The sequence below is a fragment of the Thunnus maccoyii genome, chromosome 13 (genome assembly GCF_910596095.1).
Source record: "Thunnus maccoyii chromosome 13, fThuMac1.1, whole genome shotgun sequence".
Taxonomy (NCBI): Eukaryota; Metazoa; Chordata; class Actinopteri; order Scombriformes; family Scombridae; genus Thunnus; species Thunnus maccoyii.
The window spans coordinates 12,591,364-12,617,269 of record NC_056545.1 but is presented as its reverse complement, the minus strand read 5'-3'; the positions used below and the strand labels follow the sequence as shown (position 1 = coordinate 12,617,269).

The 25,906-nt window shown below is 39.3% G+C and overlaps 1 protein-coding gene across 3 annotated transcripts in view; it reads left to right on the top strand.

Moving 5' to 3' along the window:
• sh3pxd2b (SH3 and PX domains 2B) overlaps positions 1-25,906 on the top strand; it is a 43,464-nt gene that overhangs the window by 7,176 nt on the left and 10,382 nt on the right. For all 3 annotated transcript variants that reach the window (XM_042430845.1, XM_042430846.1, XM_042430847.1), the window contains exons 3-5: positions 9,699-9,774; positions 15,546-15,622; positions 20,714-20,805. In XM_042430845.1, coding sequence (XP_042286779.1) covers positions 9,699-9,774; positions 15,546-15,622; positions 20,714-20,805 — 245 coding nt within the window. The remainder of the gene's footprint in view (positions 1-9,698; positions 9,775-15,545; positions 15,623-20,713; positions 20,806-25,906) is intronic.

The following is a 25,906-nucleotide window of genomic DNA, read 5'->3' as shown; positions in this document are numbered from 1 at the left end:
TTCCCAGAACAAGTTTTGTTGAGTATACTGTTGTCTTGATAACAAGGAGAAAAACACACAATGTGTCATTAGATAACTATAATCTTAATGCAAATTTACATTCCTTCACATTTTTAAAAGTAGTTCTGCTACATTAAGTCACCTAGTAATGATTGTCTTGCCTTCATAGATTAAAGTATGTACCTGTTGTTGAGGTGATAAACAAAAATAACATAGAATTAACTCCACCACATCAAATGCATAGTCTACATCGGAACAAGGCCTGCATCATGGCTCAAACTTCTTTCTGATTACTGATGTCTTATGCCTGACTGCACTCACCTCCTGAGAATGCTCAAACAAAAGCCAGATGTTCTTCTCACCCAAGATATTTCTGCTACTTCTCACCCACCTTTAACCCTCAACAGCCAACCCTACTGTGTGTCTCTGCTGGCATACACTATCTGTGCCAGTCTATGTAGCTGCTCAACCTAACTGGCATTAAGTATCTATTTCTGCATACTGGGTGAAGTACTCCATGGTGAGACAGAATTATTGCCGGCACTTATGCGTAAATGTATAAAATACAAAGTATGAGTTTAGTCTTGAAAGCTGTTCAATAAAAGGGAAGGAATTAACAGTGAGCACTGGCACATAAAACCTGTGTTTGATGTCTAAATTGTGAGCAGAAATAGACTGATACATTGCTACAGAAAGATGGAAACTTCAGCGTTTTTTTTCTGCCAGTGGGTCATCCTATTGGCTTTGCAGTTTTATTTCCATGTCACAAAGAGCAGTTTCCATGCTGCACACGTGTCCAGTCAACTTCACAAGCTTAGTCTTCCAGCATTCCCATTCGCTTTGGATACAGGATACACTTTTACTTTAAAGCTGTAGGAAAAATCCAATGCATCTCTACTTGCTTATTCAGAGTTGCACAGCTGTCACATATTTTCCATCTGCAGTAATCAAGTAACAAAACCTTTTAAAGGGGGGTAGGGTAGATTTTTCTTAGAGCTTTGGGACTGCCTGTTGTGTGCATTTCACAAAGCAAGCTATTTTCCTCCATGTTCACAGTAACTTTGGCCACTTTCGCAATAAAATGTCCTGTATGTATCCTTAAGCGGTTAGGGTTAGGGTATGTACATAGGTTTTGGGGTCATGGTTAGGTACAATTTCATTACAGCAGAAAAAAAAGAAGGGTAGAAAATAACATTTTGGTCTTTTTATTTTGACAAATGTTAATTTCCAACAATGGCTTATCAGCCAAAACTTTTACTGAAACAGTTTATTTGTGCTGCAGTGGAAAAAGAAAACAACCATTTCTTGTTGTTTCTTGTAAAGAATCAGGACACCTGCTGACAGCTATTTTATGCTGATTTATGGTCTGTAAAGTAGTTCAAACTAGCTCCACCTCCAGCAGCTACAACAGTAACATGCTGTTTACACACTGATGCTTCAGTATTAATAATCTAATGATGTCATACATAATAATATATCAGCCAGAGGGACCAAACCACTACTTTTACTTTCATATTCTACATTTTAATGTTATGGGTCTCTTGTTTGACATTCTGACGGCAGCGACACTACAGGGTAAAAAGGGTAACCAAGGTAACCAGGCTACCTTGGCTAAGCTGGCTAGCATACATTCGTAAGCATGCTACAGCTAAGTGGTGCACTGCCAAAACGTTTCAGGTGGAATTCACACTCTTGAATTATTGTTCTACACGTCAGAGTAGGTTTGACAGTAATTTTTTCGGTCACGGAGCGTTTTCTTCATACAACTGTATGCACCGAACTGTACCTTCCGTACCGTGACGAATACACATACTGTTACCCCCCTATTAAGAGGTGCATCTCAATTCCTGGAACAACAACCCAAAACGTGTCTTTACTTAGAGAATGCTAAAAGACGGACTGTTAATATTATGTGATGTTGTAGACTGAAAACACTGAGACGAATCATTTGTTAAAACATATCAAAGATACCAAAACTATTCAATGTACTTAAATTGTTTTTGATAGATGAAGATGAACTATTGCTGAGACTCTATTCTTCATGATTCATTGAAATAAATACAAAAGACCATGCCAAAGTTAAACATCACATTTTATTTTTTTTATTATTTGTATTATGACTTGGGGGTGGCAGTGGTTTCTAAGCAGCGTGGGCCAAACTCACAGAAAGTCAGATGAGAAAAAAAGGAGGTCTGTTTTGTGTCTTCACCCTCTGGCTTCTTGAGGGGGCACTCCACTGATTTTATACATGAAGTTCACTTAACTTGTCATAAGGAGCTCTGTGAAAACAGTTACATAATAGGTTTTGTGGCTGTGGAGTGAGATTTCCAAAGTTTGAAAAATCAACCCAGATGATGTCATCAAGATAATCCCGGCTTGGCCTTGAGACATAACATTTCAACAGAAAACCTGCATCACAAGATGGAGCTGTGGGGTTTGAAAGAAATTATTATTTAGAAGGAAGAGGAGAGCTAATGAAAGATGTAAATGAGTTTAGAGCTGCAATGATTAGTTGATTAATCGATTAGTTGATAAACAAAAAATGAATCTGCAACTATTTAAATGATGGACTAATTGATTCAGCTTCTAAACTGTGAGGATTTGAAGCTTTTCTGTTTACTGCATGACAGTAAACTCAATATCTTTGGATTGGACTGTTGATCAGACAAAACAAGACATTTGAAGACATCACCATGGGCTCTAAGAAATTATAACAAGCATTTTTCACTATTGTATGACATTTTATGGACAAAACAATTAATAGATTAATCAAGAAAGAAATAGAAGATTAATCAATAATGAAACACATTGCTAGTTGCAACCCTAATCGAGTTACATTATGGGAAATGCAGAATCCAGGATTTTTGGAGCTTGAACTGTATTGAGGATTTTTGCTACTATTTTTAGCATTCCTCTGTTAATCTGTCTCTTGAATCTGAGCCAACTTTATGAAAGTACAATACAAAATCTCCGGAGTACCCCTTTAACCATTTGGTGTCATTGACCTGTCATGGTTAGGATTAGCTAGCATGAATTGCAACTTCCTGTCAAATGGCCAGCCTTATAGGGATTAGTGATGTTACAGGGAAATGAACACAATTAGTATTCCCATCTAATGAATGTCTCTACCTTAAGTGGCGAGAAGCTAGAATTGAGATTGGTAAATTGTGTTTCATGTCTTGTGATAGACTGGCGACCTGTCCATGGTGTACCCTGCTTCTTGTGCAGTGCATGCTGGAATAAGCTCCAAGAATAGATGACTAAGTATAGAATACTTCATACAGTATTTTTAACAGGTTCTGGCAGCATGGTTTGGTTGGGAGATACACAGTATATGGTGAGACAATAAAAATGTGTCAATTTGTTAAAAATGTTGCTATACCATTTACTGTGGTACCTATCCCAAGAAATTATTTTATTGGTTTCTCAATTGAACTCTCAGGAAAACAGTAGAATAGAAAATAGAAATATAGTGATCAGGGAGAAGATCGTCAAATTAAGGATTCAGGATGAAGCCACTTTACTGGCAAAGTCTACCCTGTTGAAGTGTACTTGAGAAATACTGAGCTACAACCACACCCTCAAGCACTTCTGACCCTTGGCTTTGATCTCCCTGGAGGTAGATACGCGAAAAGACAATCGCCCTACAGGGACTAACTAAAGGTATCACTTTAAACCCTAGACCCTGTCCACCTCCAGTGTTAGCATCACATTGATTTACTGTGGATGGCTCCAGGTTGATACTGCATGTAAGAATGTACTTGTTCATATAAAAGAAGCTATGCATAATAGTGTCAATATCATCCATATATCCCCAAAGATTTTGCTTAGTGTTTACTATATGCTAACATTAGCATAAAGAATGCTAACTAGGCAACTTCTGTAGTATTAATCGAGTATGTTAGAAAACCTGAGCACTGAAGACTCACACATGTTGAATATAAATAGATGTAATTTACTCATTTATCCATCCATTAGTTATACCTGGGGGGTCTGGAGACCTTCCCAGCTCACCTTGGGCTGTCAGCCTCTGTTTTCACTTCCTGTGGGAACAGGGGAAGCAGTCCTTGGTAGTATCTAGAGATACTATACTTGATATAAACCTTTGACATCATACAATGTAATATATTGTTATTCTCATTACTTAATAAGTGGGCCAAATGCTCAGCCTACCATAATGTGGGTGGTTGTCATAACAATATGGTTGTCTGCAATGGGTTAAAAATGACCTCACACAAGAATGTAAAATGGAAGTGTGGAAGAATCAGACTGCTACCAAGCTGCACAGAGAGCAGCCATTGTTCTCAGGCCTTTTATACTTGTGTTCACCAGACTGTGATGCTTCTCAGATCTTTATTTGAAAGCTGATGATCTGGTTAAAGCGGATATAAACTAGACAAATTACAGCCCTTTGGAAGATTACGTTAGTCTCTGAATCAGCAAGAATTTGATAAAATGAAACAACAGTGTTAAAAGTTTTACAGCATCACTCTGCGCATTAACAGGGTGGTAATGTGACATGTTGACAGTGGAAAGCTTTGTTCTTCTTCCTGTGATGTTCAACTGAGGTCTCACCTCAGGAAACAGATTTACTTACATCCTGATACCAGTTCTGTTGGCCTACATTTATTCAACCAGAGACTAAAAAGTGAATTTAAAGATTTTTTTTATTAATGATTGTACTGTGATGTGTCAATTTTACCATTAACACACTGTGTGTTGTTAACAGATTCTAAACAGTTTATGTTAAAAAAGTGGGTTTCCATTGCCATAAGTAAACTTACTGCGTTACCAATGTTTAGATATTCTTACAGTTTTTACTGAGAATAACTCCACATTAAGTGAGCCTGACCAGGTTAGGCTAACCCATTGTCACTAAGTTCGGGGCTAACCCCTTTTACTTTTCAAGCAGTTGGGGAAGCAACAGATGAGACTTTTCTTTGTCTAGAGAAGCTGCAGCATTTATTAACTGACACGCTGTAGCCTGTACTGTACATTTACTTATGTAAATTCAGTCACTTTTCTGCTGCTCACTCTGTGCACTCACTCAATCACACACTCACTACACACACACACTACACATGGCAATATTCCCTTTAAAAAGCTACGCTACTCTCATAACAGTACCTGTCACATAGATGTCCTTTGAAGAATGAGGAGAGGGAGGATTCTGGGATTTGATGCACCAGTCGATGACTCAAAACAATTAAACAATAATGTAGGCTGTTAGCGTGCTTGTAAAGTGTGGTGCACTACTGCTGCAGAATTACGAGTGCCGCTGCCAAACTTTCACAAGATTATCATTATCAATGGGCTACTAATGACACCCTAGTTACTGTGGAATTGTTTTGAGTCATTGACTAGTGCATCAAATCCCAGATCCTACCTCTCCTCATTCTTCAAAGGACATCTACATGAAAGGTACTGTTTTAAGAGTAGCGTAGCTCCGTTAAGGAATAGGGCAGTGCATAATGTGTGTGCGCAGCAAGTGTGTGGTTGAGCGAGCGGCAAAAAAGTAACAGTGAAAGCAAGCGGAGCAGAGGAAAAGGTTAGAAATAAGTTGTCAATATGGCAGTAAATGTACAGTCTAGGCTACAGTGTGTCATTTAATTAATGCTGCAGCTTTTTAAGACCAAGAAAAGTCTCATCTGTTGTTTCCTCAACTTGCTGGAAAAGTGAATGCTGGTAGCCCCGAACTTAGCGACAATGGGTTAGCCTAACCTGATCAGGCACACTTAAGGTGGACTGACCTTTTAAGGTGGACCAGCTATTCTCATTTTAGTGTCAATCTCAGCTGTTCTTAAACAAAGGACGGAGAAATGTCTGGTTGCTGAGTCTCTTCCGAGTTCTTGCTCAGCCACCCCCACCCTGCCCTGCCGCCGCCCCCGCCCCACAGCAACTTAGGGGAAACACTGTAGTACCAATGTGGCCTGCATTTCTTTCTAACTAAAATAAACTCAACGCCATTATTTACAATAACATATTTCAGAATAGCCTTGGAAAGCCATGTGGAGCTTGACTGTGCTCCGCCGTCATCTGTCCTGCTCTTTCTTGTAAAGCATGAATATTTGATATTGGGTGCATGATGTAACTGTTATTTTGAAGAGACATCTTTACTCTCCTCAGATGCCTTTTCTTGTCAGAGTGGTTCTGATTACAGAGTAGATGCAAGGGTTAGAGTAGACATAGGGACTGGGTGTGTCTGCACTCACAGTAACACACATGGGAACAATTACAGTGTGTGGGGCATTGGCTGTTCTGTGCCTGTCTCTCTCTCCGTCTGCCTGTCCGTGTGTTAACACTGCCTCTCTTAAGGTGGTACTGTGTCAGTGATGAGGCATCTCACTCTTACGCCACTCTTTGCCTTGTTGTAAGAAACTACAACACTAAAGACCAAAGCAGACTGATTCAACTATTCCCTTGTCTTGCTTTTATAGACAGAGAGGGTTTGTGGCTCCCTTAACTTTTCATTGTTTTTTGTTTAACAGAGGAAATTGTGGCTTTAACTTTATGATGCTGAGCTTAAACAGTCAGAACCAATGAGAAGTAATTTAAGTGCAACCATATCTGGCTTGATATTCTTGCCTGAAGGCTGATTTCGGGGGTTTATAGTACACAGTGACCCCCCTCAGCCCCCATCATGAATTTATTTGTATTTTCAATCAAATCCAATCTAGATTTGTGATTTTTCTTTCCAGTTTTCTGAGATACCATTAACACTAAAACTCATATCTGACTGTCATCATCAAGGTATGGAAGCCAAGAATGTTATTGGATGATTTGTTGTGTTAAATCATACTTTCATCTCTTTATTTAGCTAATGTGGATTTATCACAAAGGATTGCTTGTTGTTGTTTGGCCAGCTCTGCTCATTTTTAAAGAGAAGAAAAATAATCCAAGGTCCTTTTGAGGTGGGAGAGTAGGTCGAGTTAAGCAAACACTGGTGGAGAATTAGATTTAGATTTTAAAGCCAGTGTCTTATTTCTTGGCAAGCCTGATGCATTGTCGGGCTCGCACAGAAGCCTGTGAGGCTCATGGGAGGTTCCATCCCTTGTATATGAAATTAAGTTTCTGCACAAACTAACACAAATGGACGTTAAGAAGTAGGAGAAGGCAGACAAAGAGTTAATAAAGAAATAAAATCTAGTGGGGAACATAAAGGAAAATGGTGTCTTTCTGAAGATTTGTAGACTTTTATTCACCTGTAAAACTTATGTCCTCTTGTATGCTTAGACATATATCATGTCTCTTCCTCATGACTGATGCTTTTAAATCCAGATGTCTATAACTAACCAGGAGTGGTCCTCTCACACTGTAGTTGAATGGTAAATTACTAGCTGTAATGCCAGTCAGGTACTCTTGTTGTATTATTTTTCTCTTACTTTTAGATTACTGACATTTTTGTACTAATATACAGTACCTATTTCTATCATGGGTGTTTATGGGTAACATCAAATACAGTTTTGCATTAGATTTCATCATTCAATCCATCTTTCCATTTGTCTTGGTCTGGATCATGGTGGCAAGAGGACAAGTTGTCAAAATGTCTGTGGTATTATATGTTTGTTAGTCCATCTATGTTTTCTACAAAATTGAAAAGATGTCATCCTCTAGCTGTTAAGGTAATTTATGACTGTCCTAACTTTATGATACTCTTTGTTTTATGGCAACAACACCTCTTTGGCTCCTGAGTAGACTGAGACAGCGCATAAAAATCATTAGAAAATATTATTTGGCACAGGTCTCTGCCTTTCCCACAACCTCTCAATCACCTCACCTCATATTACACCTCTCCCTGTCTTTGTCTGATAGTCTTGGCTCAATACAACTTATGGTTTCTTTCAAATTTGCCAGTAGGCACTTCATTTTGATTTTTCAGAAACTTGATGTAAAAACTATATGATTACACCAAAAAAAGCGTAGTATTTTAACTATTAATAGCAGCTTCAGGGCAATATTGTACCACAGAAATCCTATATCCTATATATACTATAAACTTGACTCAATTATCAAATTCATACTAAAACTAATGTTTGATGAACAGATGCAATGCAGAAGCCTAGACACATATTAGCCATTGAGGGTAAAAATACCAAGGTCAAGGTTTAGATATATTTAATGGTGGAAGGAATGAAAATCATCCTTGGGCCAGATTGTTTGCGAGCCATTTCTTTCTTTCTCACATGCCTCTCTGGAGCACAGCCTTTATAGATAAATCTTTTTTTATCAGGTTGACATTGAACAGAACACATTCAGAAAATGGTATTATTCTCTCAACTACACATGGCCCACTTCTAACTGCATTTGCAGACCTTCGTAAAGCTTTAAAGTTGTTTTTCTTCTTGGATCAGATACTTATACAATCTGATGTCACTCTGATTTCAGTTAAAACTTAACTAACTTTGAAGCACCTTCAACTGAGAACAATTTAGAGATTTGCTCTTCAGTCAATCATTTGCTAACAAGGACAATACTGAAACCAAAGTGTTTTCTGTTTTTAATTCGATCCAGTAGGCATTATCTCAAAAGTGAGAACATTTGAACTTGTAGTACCTGCACTGCTGAGTAGTGAGTATATTTAAAGTGTGTAAGACTATGTCTTGCAGTTTTGTGTAAAAACACATACAGGAAGACAAAAATAATCCTATGGAGTTACTAGTATCTAGAATGCTGCTCATCTGAAGTGTTAGCAAGGGTTTTATTTTCCACTTGTGATTTCACTAAATTCAGCTCAACTTTGGCTGGTTCTGCGGAGACATGCAACACTTACTTGAATCCCCATAACAATATATTTCTGTAGTCAAATAAATATAGATTTAGAAAGTGAGTCTTCTCTTAATGTTTTTAAAGTATTGAATTATGTACTCTGGGTGCAATATCAAAGAAATTTCTAAACACTCCTCTCTCAAAACATTTAATCCAGTCAAATATTTTTGTTCTAATACTAGGCTAAATCTTTTGGTCAGAGGTTTCATGTTTTATTCACTGAAGCACCATGTAAGGATCCATAAAAGAAGACAAAGTGCAAATCCATTGTCAGAAAAGTGCATTAGAAAGAGAGCGTGTACTTGGAGTTCATTGTTCAATATGGCCAGGTGTCATTTAATTGCCCTCAGCTGCATAGTGAATGGAGGACGAGCACAGATGAACACACATGCACACACAAAAGAACACATGCAAACACTTATATATATATTTTGTATACGTATCTATAGATCAGTGTGATAAAGTGAGAAAGGCAACATATGTTGAAGTAGAAACCAAACACTAGGACATAAGGAGTTTTAAAGAGAAAGAAAAAGAACGATCAAGAGAAACCAAGAGAAAGAGATTGAGACATAAGGAACTGCTGCTCTCCACCACTTGAAAATTATGGAAACAGAAATGTTCCACTATGTCAGTGGTGCTTTACTGCTAACAGCCTCTTAGCTGCAGCAGCATATGAGGTAGAGAGGAAAAACCATACCATCTGCTCAGTACATTCCTAATCATCGGCAGGCCTTCCTTTTATTGGCCGAATTCCTTGTAGGAACTGCTGATTTGTAAAAACATGAACCTTCCTCTCCAGCCTCAGTTTTTCTGTTGTGTGTTATGTGAAGTGCGTGTTTGTGTGTGTGTGTGTGTGTGTGTGTGTGTGTGTGTGTGTGAGTGTAAATACTTTGTGTGCTAATACGTTTTAATTGATTGTGGTGTTTCAGATGGAACTGCTGGATAAATTCCCAGTGGAAGGAGGCCAAAAAGACCCTAAGCGCAGGATCATTCCGTTCCTACCAGGTAAGAGTTAAACGCACAGTGTCCCCGAAGGCCCCTTTACACACATACATAGCACACACATACACATACATAGCACACACATACACACACACACCTGTGACTTATTTGGAATAAACAGAGGAAGAATTATTTGGATAATTAATCTCATAATATCTAGAAAAATGCCAAACACTTGCTGGTTCCAGTTTGAGAATTTTTTAGTATTTGCTGCTTTTTCCTATTTTATATGAATACCTTTAGGGTTTTTGACTGTTGGTAGGACAAAATAAGGAAACTGATGACGTCATCATAAAAAAATGATGATGAAAATAATCGTTAGTTGCAGCCCTATTGATGATAAGATGTTGCCAAAGTATGCACATAACAACACACAAAGAACACTGAGCTCATGGTTTATCACTTTAATCACTCTGTACTTCCCCACTCCCTGTATTGTCGTGTCCTTGTGTCAGTCCCCCTCCCTTTGATTTCCCTGTCAGAAACTAGCCCGCTTAACACGCATTGGGTTAAAATGTGGAATACAGTGACTCACTGATAGGCTGTGGAGGAAAGCAGAATATTTTGTTGGGTTTGCATACTGCATACAAAGGAACCAACCAGACCAATCTGCTGCAACCATAATTGGTCATAACCTCACTGTTTTTGTGAACCAAGCAAGAACATGTCTCTCCATCTACACTTTAAACGTTCTGCTGACTCAGCTGATCTCTCAGCATATGGCCCATAGACATATTTGACATTGCGTATAAATAAAGGTTGGAGCATTAGGGTAAAGCAATGAATATTTGCCCTTTTGACGTAAGAACACGTGTACTAAAAGGTTACTTTTCATTATCATCTTTGGGGAAAAACCTGACCAACCTTGCCAATTTTTTTTTTTTTCTTTTTGCTTGCCATTATGTTCCTACAAGTACAAATGTCAAAGGACTTTTTTTTTTGAATAAGGGCTTTGGGTGTGCTTGACTAACATTTGAAATAGTCTGAGATTTAGATCCTGTTGAAAGTAATCCTTTATGAGACTTTGGGAGAAGGCCTCACCCAAAGACCCCACCCACATCTCCCCTACCAGGCTTGGGATGGGTGGGGGATAAGATTTCTTTGTGGCCCTGCAGGTCTGGAACTCATTGAGAGAATACACACACAAAAACACACGCACACTCAGACTGTTTGATGAACTCTGAGTGAGTAGGAGGAGGGGAAGAGGGAAGAGAGATAGAAAAACACTGCTTTTCATACTGTATCCCCTACTAGTCCCTAATACAGCCAGACAAAGCATACTGACCACGGATACTATTACACATTCTCATCTACATTAAACTCTGTCTACTTCCTTCCTGCTTTTACTGTTAGAGTCTGAAATTGAGGAGTTTTGTCTTTCTGTTTTTCCATGAAAAATCTTAGCTTTCTTTTTTACTGTCTTGCAGTGAAGCTCTGTGTGTTGGTAGAATCTGTCCCTCCTCTTGTTTTCTATGATAGAAAATATCCATTGGCACTTCAGTGGTTATTGAGGAAGGCACTAAATCTCCAACTGCTTCTGTGGAGCTGCTAAAACTCCAAAAGTTAAGGATTGATTGGACTGTTCATGTTATATTCTAGGAATGCAGCTGTGGAGCTGTTAACGTTTGTGGCAGGATGTTGCTAAAAACATGATTTATGCTCAGTGCCAGATTATAGTGAGGTTTTAGAGAATGATCATTTCTAGTCTCAGATCACAGATCAGATCAGACACCTTATCTTGAGAAGGATTCCACGCAAATGTCTGATTTACAGAAGAATTTTCCTGACAGCCAAGAAAATCCTTCACTTACAGAGCAAAAGTCTGGGCTGTGGACTGAGACCGAACTAACAAGACATGGAAGTGGTTTTCCCTTCATGGTTTGGTTTGTTCAAGGCCCCAAGCTGTTTTTACTCTTTGGTATCTCCACATCAGCAAAGTGGCTTGTCTGCATATGTGCACAGTGCAGAATTTCTGCTGTGTTTTTTGCCAGGTGCCCACACCAAAAGCTTGGCTGCTGCTTTTTGTTCTGAGTCAATCCCTGACTTCTTAAGAGGAAATTCAAAAAATTGTCCATCTTTTTTTTTTTCAAACAGGAGGAGACTGTTTTATCTGAAGATTGCATGATATATGTGCAGAATATCTTTACTGTTTGTCATCTGAATAGCTCTGAAGTCGCTGTGCTCCTTAGATGAGTTCATACTTGACTTTTAGATAGAAGTGATACATTTAATCTATTTACCCTAGAGCCCTGAATGATGCTTTACATGGCTGTGTCAACAGGTCAGCTTTTGAAAAAGGGCTGATATGTTCTCGAGCAATTATCTAAAGCCGAGGTTCTTAGAAAACTATGTCAAAACTCAAGATGGAATGTCTGTGTGTTTCTTTAGGGCACTTGCGTGATAAGAGAGAACATTTACTTTCATGAACTTGAATCCCAGAAATACACTATGCATTTGTAATTTGGTTTGACTTCCCCCCCCCCCCCCCCCTCATAATGATATATCTCCAGTTCCTGCTTTTTCCAGCTACTCTGTTTGGCTGGGGATCTCTCTGCCTGCCACAGTAGGAGGCACAGTATGTTGGGCAGGTCAAGTACATTTCTACAGAGCTGAATAACTCGCATTCCCCAGTTACCAGAAAAAACACAACATAGCTGAACAGTTAGTATCACCTTGTTGCTCATACCTAATTCATATCTGCTCATGCCTCATTCATATCACGTTCATCTGCGGGGGGGAAAGAAATCACTGCTCTTGTCGTCGTGAGTGTGGGGCACCGGTAGCAGACCTTGTCTTTTATGGCAGCTTATGAAGTTGCGTCTGCCCTTAGTCAGCAACCTACCTAAGAACACAGTAATTCCAAAACACACACAGTTTATTTTTCCACATTTAGACTTAGAAGCCACACATCCCTTTTCGCAGGGTTATGTAGAGCCTTTTGGGGCGAGTCCACATCAACTCTCAAGTTTTTTGAGACAAGTCTGAGTCAAGTCTCCTGTTTAGCTAGTCTCAAGTGGAATCACATGTCTTGTAATAACAAATTTCAAGTCGTCATTGGCAAATCGCAACTTATTTGCTAGTCTGTCACATACTTTAATGCTGAAAATTAAAGTGGCTTAACATTTGAGCATTTTCATTTCAAAGCTGTTTTTTAAATAACTGAGAACAAGTCCGCTTCACTGCATGGGTCTCATTAAATTTAAATATTCAAAGGGTGTGCCTACACAAGGCCTGTTTGTTGCTTGTATTATTAATTACTTCTTTTGGATTTAACATGGTAAAAACTGGAGACTTGGATATGTTTGCTTCCATGTCCCAAGTAAAATCAAGTCAAGTCTCAGAGCAGTCAATCAAAGTCAAGAAAAATCCTGAGTGTTGTGTCTTAAGTCTGACTAGAGTTCAAGTATTCAGTAAAGGTTTTGACTACTCAAATACATCTGAAGAAAAAACATAAGGTGAAAAAACAGGAGGAATTCATGTGTGGTGAGTCCAGTCATTAAGAGGTGAGTGCTGAGAACAGCTCTCTGTGTGTGAAATGTGTAAAAACAACCCTCTCTGTGTTCTCGTCTCTGTCCATCTCTTGTCTCCAACTACCTCCCTCACTTTGCTTCGAAAAGTTCTTACCCTTGGTCACTGCTGGCTCTCAGATTTGCCATAAAGTCTGCCCTGCCCGAGCCTTGGCAACAAGACAGCAGCTTTCCTTCCCCCCCCCGGACCCACCCTCCATCCCCAAACAAGCCCTTTTCATCGGCTGCACCCATGAGTTGCCGTGCATACAGAGTGGGCAGTGTTGAGTCAGTGCTTCTCTCCTGACCCCAGAGAGTTTTGGAAAACCGTCAAGAAAGCTCTCTGTTTGAGGAGTGATGAGGGGAGGAGAGGAAGGAAGAGACAGAGAGGAGGAGGAGAAGTAGGCATCCGGGGGTTGACTTTCAAATCTCTTTAGTTATCGTGAGCTGTCCAGACTGTGCGTCCTTTCTCCTGCTCTTGCAAGATGTTACCAAAACCTTGGAGATCTGGAATGTCTAATCTCATTTTTCATCAAGTTAATCTCTTTTTTCATAGTCTCCGTCACGTAGAACTATAGTACACTGTTGAGGTCCGATGTTTGTTTTTGATCCTTGGTATGTAAGGGTAAAAGTGTAAATATTAGCCAGTGGGTGTTATCAGGGTAGTGATTTGGTAACTTACATCAAAAGGGTTGCACTTGACGAAAGAGTCAGGCGTTCACCAAAGTCTTGAGGATACATAGTTAATTAAACACAGCAAAAACAGCACTACAGGAACACCCACGATTTTGAAGATTTGACTTTTCCGACAAAGTTGACCCACCAATTCATAATATTGGCTCAGATGAGCAGCCAACTGTAGCATTTGCTTGAGGTTATATTAATCTCCAAACCAATCAGGCTTCCTTATTCACTGACATTTGTAGTCTCTTTAATATTATAGTAGGCTACACTCTCTTATGTTTTACAGTATCTACCTCTTATCTTTATACACATACTATAAGGAGGAAGTGTAAATTTACATGATGGTTTTGATTTTTGCTTGGTTTTGTCGACCACCTGAGTCAAGTAAGAGATTACAGTCAGAGCAAGATGGTTGGCTACAGTACAGAGTTCAGTGTTGGCAGTTGTGGTTATTATATAAAATGTGTGACATCCGAGGTATTTATAGGTAGTCACCACACGTCTATTCACTCAGCAGTTTACAGCTACTTATTATCTTGTTTTTTCTTTACCTTCATTTATCTTTATTTTCTTCAGTCTTGATTCACAAGACAAACAGTAACATGTGAACATAAATATATGCATAAACTTTGATGATCATAGACGGTCTTTATGTGTCTGTATTTATTTTTTTCATCAGTATGTCTCACACACAAAAAGCAGAAAAGCCATTTCTTGAAACACAGGTGAAATGGTGGCACCGTAGGAAGGTTGACTGCTCCGTAGTAATCTCCTGTGAGATAGATTCACGTTTCAACAAGTCTGCTTTAAATTCTTTCTAAACAAATACCATAACCCCTTGATCGAGGTGATACAGTAACTTCTCAAAACATGTCCCTTTATGCACTCAAGATCTCGTTACAGCCTTGATTTCGTGCCCAATTTGTATGTTTGCATTAGAGCTGTCTCACTGAGTTTATTGGAGGAACTTCAGCAGCTAAAACAAGGAGAAAATAGATGTTGGCTCTCAAATTTCCTGCATACCGCTAAGTTCGGAGAGTGTTTTAAGAGGCCTATTTGTAGCCATTTCTTGTTATTGTTATGGCGACCCAGCTCGTCTGTGCCTGTGGTTATTTGTGCCTGGAGATAAGAACAGGCAAGTAGCATTTATGCTGTCATGCAGATATAATTTGCTTTCCCAAAATCATTTATTCATGACTTAGAAAGGCCAACTATTCACCTAGCTTCTTACCCACCTCATTGTGCTGTCAGTGTTATTGATGAGACGACTATATTGTGTCTGCATGCTAATTCACCGACCATGTTTTATAAAAGCCACTATGTCCTTATTGTCCTTCAATGGACCCCTAACTTTTTAAAAGATTCTCATAATAAGAGCATCAACGAAATGAAAAAGCAGTTGAGTGACACTGATTATTTCTGTTCCTTGGGTAATAACTCTTTGAAAATACAAGCTGGGTATCATGCACACACACATTTTAACAGTTTGTATGATGATTATCATACTAAGATGACTGAAGTGATTATATATTTGGCTTTTCTAAAATATGGGCTCCTAAGTCTCTTTTTCCTACTTTGTTCCAGGGAAGATCCTGTTTAGAAGGAGCCACATCAGAGATGTGGCCATGAAAAGGCTAAGGCCCATCAATGAATACTGCAGGGTGAGTATGTTTACCAGTACATGGCTTTAACCTCTTCAACTCCACTCCTATTTTGGAGAAAAAATGCCTAAAATGACACCCAAATTAAAATGGCTGTAGCTTTTGAACCACTCTGACTATATACATGGATGAGATCTTGCCAGAAAACCCCTAAAGTTTCTTGTGAAAGTGTCAGAAACACTCAGAAACAGAGCAGTGTGAGTCAGTAAAAATGGAAAATTTCCGTCCACCTAAAATAACATTAACCTGAAAATACATCACATTTCTTGTAGTTCATGAAAGCTACACTAACCAGTGAGCATTTTGGATCCTGAGCACACAGTACCAAAATTATGGTAGAAATTGCAGTGTCCAGAGGAAAAGAAAAACAAGTATCCCACCCACATTGTAGCAACTTAGTCATAAACAGGAAAATGGAAAATAATCTTTTCATGCCCTCTGTGTACATATGAGCAACAAGAGTAAGTGTTTTCCCCAGCACATTCTGGATTACACTGAGGGACCACACCATCAGGTCTCAGGATAATTTATGTGTTATTGGTGGATATTTCTTTTCACAATTTGTCATATTTGTAACCATTACCTTAATTTGTCAGATATTAACAGCTGCCAAACAGACACACAGACAGTGTAGTTCTTAAAGAAATCAAACATGGTTATATTGATTAAAATTAACCTCATAGCTACACTGCAAGTTCACATAACAGATTTATAGGATCACATTGTTCCAAGAACAGCTCTTTGAATAATGCCATTGCCTTTGCCTTATAAATTGGCACTATGTAGTTAGTACCATGCTTAACTCCCCAGAGCAAGCCTTTGTGACAGCAGGCATCCTCCCCAGTGAGGTGTCCTAAAAGCTCCCCAGGTGCTCTGTAGCTGACTCTGACCTCACTATAAAAAGAGACAAACTAAAGTAGAGTTTCTCTCAAGGGATCAATAGTGTATAAGCAAAGCAAGCCTTCTATGTGGCTATATGAGAGTAGGATGTCATTGTACCAGCCAAATGTACAGTAAACACTCATAATCCCTCTGCATAATTGAATTTATAGGTTGTTCTTAGTGATAGAAGTAAGAAAGGGTGGACTCCAGTTTTGTAGAGTATAAAAATGTGTTGAAATGTGTTTGTGGTGCCTGTTTTACCATTGTAAATACCACAGCTCTTTCCATCAGTTAAAACTGAGATCATGTAAAACCTGTACGTTATCCAGCCCATTACAGGGCTTTTTACCAAACAGATTAATCACCAGGCCTCAAGGAAGTAAAAAAAATGCAACTGTACATTTTCCGGCTCCAGGGTTGCAGAACTGCAACCATAAAACTGCCAATAGCTAGTAACTAATTGCTACAATTTGACAGAAATGTAGCCACAGCAACCTAAATGAACACATTAAGAATGATGTCTAGCAACAAGACAACATTTTGTACCCTTGAATTAAATTCAAAGCTGCAGTTGTTTAAAAATGTCTATCTTTCCAAATTAGGTTGCCAACTGTTTGTCTGCAGTAACCAAGCAGTAAGTCTGTTTTGCAACCAAGGATCATTGCTTTTTATGATCAGATAGCTACAAAACAGATATCTTGGCCACAAAGCCACATGATATAGGTGTGAAACACTGCTCTGTTATTCAAAAATAGCAGGGAGGATGAGCTGGTGTTTTATCTCATGTTGTGGTGGTAAATATCAGCAGAGAGTCGTGCCAAAGGCAAAGAGCTGAATGGTGCTGAGTTTGCTCTAGTCAGCACATCCACAACCCGAAGGCTGTGTTTTTGTTAAATTTAACAGGTTTGCCTTCGGGCCTCTAAACCATACACACCTCCTACTGTCTCTATGTGAGGGGAAATTTGAGGGTGTTTTTACTAGTTCTGACTTGACTCTTACTCACGCCCTCTTGTATTTTCAACTGTATTATTTCATTTATATTTCACTTCTCCTTTCCATAAAGGGCCTCATGAAAGCATCACTGTATAAACGAGTGCCTGATAAAATTATATGGTGACTGGACAGACCTTTTGCCACTTCTTCCTTCCTTGATAAAAACAACAATTCATAAAGCTTCACATTATGATAGACAATTTTGAGGACTGGAGGCTGGTGAATGTACAGCTCTACTCCACAAGTGTCGTCTGGGGTTAAAGGAATGTACATCTGGTGTAGGCAACATCTTTAACCACTTATGTGAAAAATAAGAATTTTGGGGGAGGAATGGGTAGAGTTGTTGGTTCATGTCTGTGGTGTGGATGTTTATTGAAGTAGTTGAGCCACTTTTACATCTGAGGCAATGCTGCAGTCAAAGTTGTGGAAATGTCTTAAAAGTTGTAAATTATAAAAACTAAACACTAAAATTACTTAACATTCAACATCACAGCTCCATGAACCATAAACATACTGTCATTGATTCCCTGGTGGCTTCTTCATGATGCTAAACTATCATTGATTTTTAATATTTTAGGACTAAGAGGGAACCTGAATTCCTGCACAGTGTTGGTCACCTATTTAATTTATGATGTTCCCCCAGGTAAGATTCAATGAATCAAGCTCATGAATCTTACCTGATGAAGTTCTACTGAGTGAAACCTTGTAACAACATAAAGGGAGCAACGGTGTGCAGGAATTTTTGGTCCTATGTACCAGACAGACAGATTTTGTGGAATGCGGGAACTTTAATTGAACTTAAAGTAATATTTGAGGACAGAATATCTCATTATGTGCGTTATGTGGAGTGTACATTGATACATTCCAGTCGTACTGTTTTTTAGGAGGTCACAACTCGCAAGGCAATCCCCAAATACTTTCACACATATCAACAGTGCGTGTTGATAACAATTTAAAACATTACTCATCCCAGTGATAGCAGCATAGCAGATTGGATCTCAGAATTCAGCTTTGGCAGTGAATACAAGGTTATGCAATAATTGCTGAAACAAATCTGAAGTTGACTGCAGGCACAAATATGGCATTTTCATCCACCCCCATATACAGACTGGCTTACAAGGTGAAACTCGGTTCATTTCATGTTTTTCTTTGGGAAGAGCTGAGTCAGCCCTTGTGTTGTACAGCTGAGGCTTTAACTTGACTCATATGGAATTCCCTGGTTGTGAAATCTTGTGTTTTTATTCAAGTCAGGAAACACAGTTGCATAAAAAACATGGAATTAAGGATTGTTTGCATAATCAAGACTGCTGAGCTAGGAGGACTAGCCGGGTCACACAGCTTGATGAAATGCATTATTTCAAAAAGCTTTTTATCCATTAAGTAATAATGCAATTTCCACCTGACATTCCTTTGTCAGTATACAGAAGTTTTGAAAAAAATAATCTTTGTAAGCAAAGCATCAGAATGCATAATTGATATGTCCTCTGTTCTCATTCCAGCAGTCTCTTTTGAAAGAAAATGCTCCGTTTTTATAATATATTCACTGACAGCCCTTTATTTTTTTGGAAATAGGCTCACTTTTTTAGCAGATGATGCCTTTTTTTAATGGTAATATGCAAAAATATATCATCTTCTGAAAGCTTAAACTTAGAATGTGCAGACATATAATCACAATGTACTGTGGGAATACACAAGTAGATCTCTCATTTCCATTACCTATTTGTCCTTTGAGAAAACACACATGCATACACACACACACAAACACACACTCACACACGCACAGGCACACACAATTACCTTAATGCTGCCTGCTGTAAAGAACACCCATAAAGTCCATTTGCAGTAATGTACCCTGAGCCTCCCTCCTGTCTCCTCCCTGGGGAGAATTGTAATGAGTGGACAGGCCATAGGCTGACACGAGGAGAGGAATAAATCCAAGGAGAGGATAGCCAGTTCAGGATGCACTCTGACCCCAGGCACAGTGCGGCTTTCTGGGCTGCAGGACTAGATGTTCAGAGTCCTCTGAAGGTCACCAGAATATACTCTTAAATTAGCTACTTAGCTTCGGTGTCTCAAGATATGGAGAAAAGTACTATAAAAGGGGGATTTTAAGGTCATATAAAAGCATAATAATCTAGCAATATTGTATGTACCATGAGTCAGCACACATGTACATGGGTACACATGCATCCTCACACTCCCTATGACTTTGTGGCTAATGGAAAACACTAGTTATGCTTTGTCCATGGCAGTGGTCCCACTCCTTTCCTTCCACACAAGCTATTGACATAGACTTATGGTCATAAGTATGACAAGGCAATGTGCCACATGGGACAAGGACACCTTGGTTGGGACTTTGGCTTCTATTCCATATCCGTCAGGCCTGACGTTATATCAGTGTGTGTCAGAGAGTGTGAGAGGGAGACAGAGACTCTGCTGCCTTAAAGGACACCACTGAAACACTTAGGAGTATTAAAATCAGAGGTAGAGGCCAGCAGAGGAAGCTTGATGGATAGCATTGAGGTTTGCCTGCCAGCAAAAGGAGAAGGAGGGGTGGTCTAGCTCCCTTAGCTGTAAAAGTGATAGTCACCATGGGGTTGTTGGCAGCAATTATTCTGTTTTCTAGTTTGGGGCATCAAGCTGTTGGGGGGGGGGGGGGGGGTATCTTTTTCACTGCTACCCTTTAGTGGTTTGGTTGAAAGGGAGTGAAAGACAGAGAAGGAGAAGCAGATAAGGCACAGACTCAACAGAGAACAAAAGAAAGGCCCGGAGACAGAGACTGCGATAACATGACCAGCCGTGTGTGTGAGAGTGAGATCACACTAATAAAGAGAAAACTGAATGTGGCTGTTTGTCTTTCATCTCCAGTCATGTTGTCAGGGCTCATCTATTTGCTGCTAGTGATCCTCCACAGAGGCATAAGATGAGGGAGGAAGGTAGGTGAGACGGATCAATGGACCAGAGACAGAAAACAGAACCAGCTGGTGTGATTGAAAAAACACTGCAAAAAGAGAAGGGAAAATGGTTAATTTAGGCTGAAATTTAGTCTGAAAATGCCCTGAAAATACTGAATTGCTTTCTCTTTGACTTTATGGATGCCAAACACCCAATTCACATTATATGTAACCTCTAGTTTGACTTCTGTATGTGGTGGAGTGATTGTACTCGCCAGTTTGTGTGTTTACCTAAGTTTCCTGCTATCTTGTGTGCCTGCAGGCCCTCATTCAGCTGCCGGTCTACATCTCCCAGTGCGAGGAGGTCAGAGTGTTTTTTGAGACCAGACCTGAAGACCTCAACCCACCCAAGGAGTAAGTACCACGCATGGACACACACACACACACACACACACACGTCAACTGTTAAAAACCCTCAAACACAATGGAAAACATATGACATTGTTCTTCTGTCTCATGTCATGACATGTCCTGCCAGCACTTAACCCCAAACCTGCCAGTAATGAGCATTCATTACACCCTCTAATGGATATGATTTCATACTGTTGCACTACTTCCTGATGGGTTTCTCAAGCAGAAACACACTTTATGGGTCCTTTTTTAAATGCTGAGTTTGCACTTAAACATGTTACTGCAGTTCAGTTCAGCCACCAGGCTCCAAACAGCTGAGACTGCACAGTCGCTCAGAGAAGGCACACAGACCTGTTGTGTTGTCTCTTGTAAATCTCACTCAACACACTGGCGTCATATCCATTGCTGACAGTTACTATGTGCCAAAACTAAGACATCAGCAGGCAATTAATGCCAGTGTCTAACACACACATGCACGTCTTGACACACATATAACTTCACACACAGGCCTCGGTTGCAAATGTTTTGTTATTATTAAGGTTACCAGCACCTTCAGGGCAGTGAAGGTTACGAATGGCAGCTTTCAAAGACACCACAATGTAAGGCTCACATTTTGACCCTGCAGATGGTTTTTACACCAAAAGCTGTCAACTGAGGCATTAGTTTTAACCTCTCTGTCATCGCGTACTAATGTGTGGCACCGAGCGTTGAGAAGTTGCCTCGGTTGATAGGAAATTGGGTTGATAAATTCTGATATATGCTGGCCAGCAGTGAAGAGGAGAGGGTGTTTTTCAGTCTGCAAGATGTAATTGTAAAAATCTGGATGTGTTCCAATTCCATACTGCACACTAATACTTTATTACTATACTAATAACATGTACTGTACTCAAAATATCTGTGCACTATTTTGCCGGTCACTATGCAAGAAAATAATGCACGTCATCATTTTGCACTCAACTAACCAAATGTTTTTTCCTCCATTTAAATTGTGCAATGCATTGTGGAACAATAGTGTCCATCAACACCACATTCGATAACCGAGTGACTTCAGTATGCATCCTGGCAATACACATTCATTAACTACACACTCAGGAACATTGTTAGAACTAGTGTGTAGCATCCTATTTGTATACAGCTTATGATTTTCCACTTTTTAGATGTAATGCTGTTAAGCAAGGCTCTTTTTCAAGGACATTTTGGTTCAAGTAGTCACAGTCTTGCACCGACCAAGTGCAGGTGTGAGTGTGTCTTTTTGTACACTAATTGTCCTGCCAGTCACCTTGACATTTATACTCAGTAAAACTGCGGAGCAAGTGAAATTGCCAGATGTTGCTCTTTTCTTATAATATGGTTGTTCCTGGTGCATTTGAGTGTATTTACATTCATATTCTCAGTATTTAGCTTATGCCTAATAAGGAGTGACTTGCATTGAGTGAGCAGCTGGTGTTTCTTTCTCAAGGACAATTAAACAGGACGCAAAGCTGTTATGGGGATTGAATATGAGAAGGGTACTCGAACCAGCCTGCCTTATTGTCATATATAACTAGTCGTGTGGATGGATTGAATGTGACGTGTAAGTGATGTGTCTGTTGCAACCAGGTAGATCACTATGGTTACTGTACTGCTCAGGCCTGTGATAATATAATCAGCATTTCGGGAATGTGTCCCCCAGAAGAGATGCTCCTCTCATTCTGGCGTTTTATCAGTGTGGCAGCTGTAACCCTACGTGACAGTAAAAAATAGAAATTTCCTCACATCTGCGACACTGTGATTAATATGACAGTACTTACTTCAGTATTTGTGAGCATGAGTAATGCTTCTTGTGAAAAATGTGTAATGTTCTCAGGTTATTTGCAGAGATCCTATAAATAGGCTACATAAATAAACTTTATGCTTATATTGTAGCAATCATGCGACTGATGTAAAATTATCTATTGAAGACTAGACTAGTCGGAAGTCACTGTGTACATGTACTCAAGTACTATACTTAACTACAATTCTGTTGTACTGACACTTCACTGAAGTATTTCATGCTACCATATACTTTTATTGCACTACATGTCAGAGGGACATGCCACTATATTTCATCAACTGCTTTTAGCAGATTAAGTTGATGAGCTTCTAAATTATGATACATTATTTTACAGTACATTAAAATGCCTATTTAGCCCCTCTGCTACCAACATGAACATTCAGATTATGCTTAAACATGAATGCATATGTAATAATAAATAACGTAAGGCTGGGCTGCCATTTTTCTGATAATAATTTTACTTTTAGTATAAATAAAATTCCTGGATTCAAAATTTTACTGGGATTGTTTTACATTGTGGTATTATTATTTCACTTAAGTGAAGGATCTGACTACTTCACCATTGGTATTATAAAGCTGTGCAAAGCAATTCTCAAGACAAAATGTTATTTAGATGTGCATCTACTCAGTATGCACAGCCAAGAATAGTCAATATTTGAGTCCTCTTTAATGTAGGGAAACTTTTCACTCTCTGGTGGTTGTCTGCCAGTTTTATGATTAAAATCAGACACAGACAGACCTCTAAAATGGCAACAGTAATTGTCTGATGGCAAATGGGCAATATGTCTGCAAGAATCGAAAGCCTGTCAGCGGACTGTTGTTCTCTATGTATAGTTCCTGACAGGGAGACATCTCTCTGTCTCTCTCACTTGCAGACACTCATGCATTTCATATTCTGTCCTCCCTCGGAGGTGGTTGCCAAGGACACATACCTCCTTACTCCTCATACAAAGCCCCAAGCATGTGTTGGAAGAGGCAGGAAGGAGACGGAGCATTTACTCCAGGCGGATGAATATAGGAAGGACCTTGGTTTGTCTTTACTGAAATTGGATTAATGCTTTCTGCTAGTGCAGCCTGTTGTTTGGCTGACTGACAACAGGTCTGGTGTACAGACACAGCAGCCACTGTGGGAGAAGATTTATCACGGCCTATAAATCTACTGCACCGAGAGGGACACCTTAGACTTTCTCCATCAGAGCAGCAAAGTAACAAGAGAGGGAAAGGGAGGAGAGGCTGAAGATGAGTACAAAAGGAGTACTTAACTGTAACAAGGAAGTAGAGTGTCTGAGAAGTAAAACAGAAGGAGTGTAGAAAAGAGGAAGTGTTACAGGCAGCATGGGGGGAAGAAAGGCAAGGGGAAAGTAGAGAAGGATCATAGGGGGAAGGTGAGTGAGAATTAGATGGTGGATCAAGATGTAATAAGAGCTCAGAAGAGGGGCCAGAGGAGGAAGAGGGTGGATGGAGAGAATAAAGAGGAGCTCATATACAAGATGAAGAAACAGGTTGCACTAAGGAGGGGTGGGAATAGAAGAAGAGAGATTATGAGAAGTGATTTCATTAATCATTCAAATCAGTATTCTGAGTCCTCTGTGGTACGGCACCTGTTTGCCGTGTGGTTTGGCTCCAGGTGTAGAAACTTTTATTTTAATAGGTTTCCAAGAATGGGAGCCCAGAGCGAATGTATCATATACTCTCGTATAATAGAAGCTTTGATAGATATTTTAGTAGACTTTTAGGAGTGTTCTCACACTTCCTCTGTAGTGATAGTTTATCCTTCCATTCATCATGTCACCATATAACTCAACAAAGGTCGCCTGATATGAGTGTTCCCATGAAAGTTGAAGTTGCATTTGGCCCTATTGATAATATTCTTTTTCATAACCAGCTTCTGAGTAACATGACAAATGATGAGTAGGAGGATTAATTTGATTTGATACTCTGTAGTAGTTAAAGTAATCATATCAGGCCAAGGATCCAGGTCAGTGGCTATGTCCTGCGCATTATTTGACCGTGGTTTCACCTTAGCTACAAACAAGCAAAAACAGCTTACACACACATTCCTGCTCTATAATAATCCCAATCATTAGTATTGCTTAGGTTGTCCCAGACAGGGATTTCTTTTTATAGTGCATTAATGGGTACACTTGTGAGTAAAGATTTATTGAGACTTATTAAGCCTCTGCAATTAACAGCTCTGCCAATCGAACAGTGCTTTATATGCCTGAGAGCCTTCACGTTGATGCAGGGAAATGAAAAAAGGAGTAGCTGCCAAGAAAAATGAGCAAGGGAGATGAAGGAGTGAGTTAAGTAGATACGGAAGATGTAAGGTGGAAAAAGGAAGGTGATGGAAGGCCGTAAAGTAAGGGAGTAATATTTAGATAACAAAGAGGGGAAAACAGTGTGTGAGAGAGAGAGTAGAATGCTGAACATTAGCAACCATTAACTTTCCGTGGCATCTGGACATTGAATCAGCTTCTGACTGCTGCTGTGGAGTGATGGTCTATTTATCAGGCTAATGTCTAAACCAGACACAGCAGATGCTATATTGAGTTTAACATCAGACTAAATTTCAGGCATTAGCTATCTAGAGGCTCCTCATTCACATCTGCCTGAACCAGAGAGTGAAGCAGAGAAATCCTTTTCTCATACAACAGATAGTAGCATGTGAGATAAAGCTGGTGTTATCAATTATTATTAGTAGTAGTAGTACCTGGTTATAATAATTATACAGTGGCAAAGTCCTTTACAATCATTATTACTGTGGTAAATTCAAAAATCAAATGATATCAATTTCAGATCAGATCACATCAAATCAATTCAAACACGCATGCGCGTGATTTACATAGAAACAATGCAAAGATGAACACAAGGTGCAGGAATCTAATATCAAACACATACAGTAAATTGTAATGGATATTACTGCTTGTTATTCTAGATGTGAAATAGTAAAGTACATATTTATTGTAGAACAAATCTCTGTATCCTCTTACGAATCAAAGAACAACCACTCATTGCCATTGTTTATTCTCAGCTAAATATAGTGGCAATAACTCACATTATTATCACAGCAAATAAAAGGCCATGCAAAATGTAGACTGAAAGATAATAAAATATTCCAAAAAAAAAAATTAAGTGTGATCCAATAATAAAAGGATCTGCCTTATCTTTGCTCAGGTTTTAAGACATTCTGTGACATCCATGAGTTGATGAGTGAATTATATTGACAACAGTATTTGAAGGTCAGGAATGTCTCTTTACGAAAGCTGCAACTGTTAGTCAATGAATTGATTA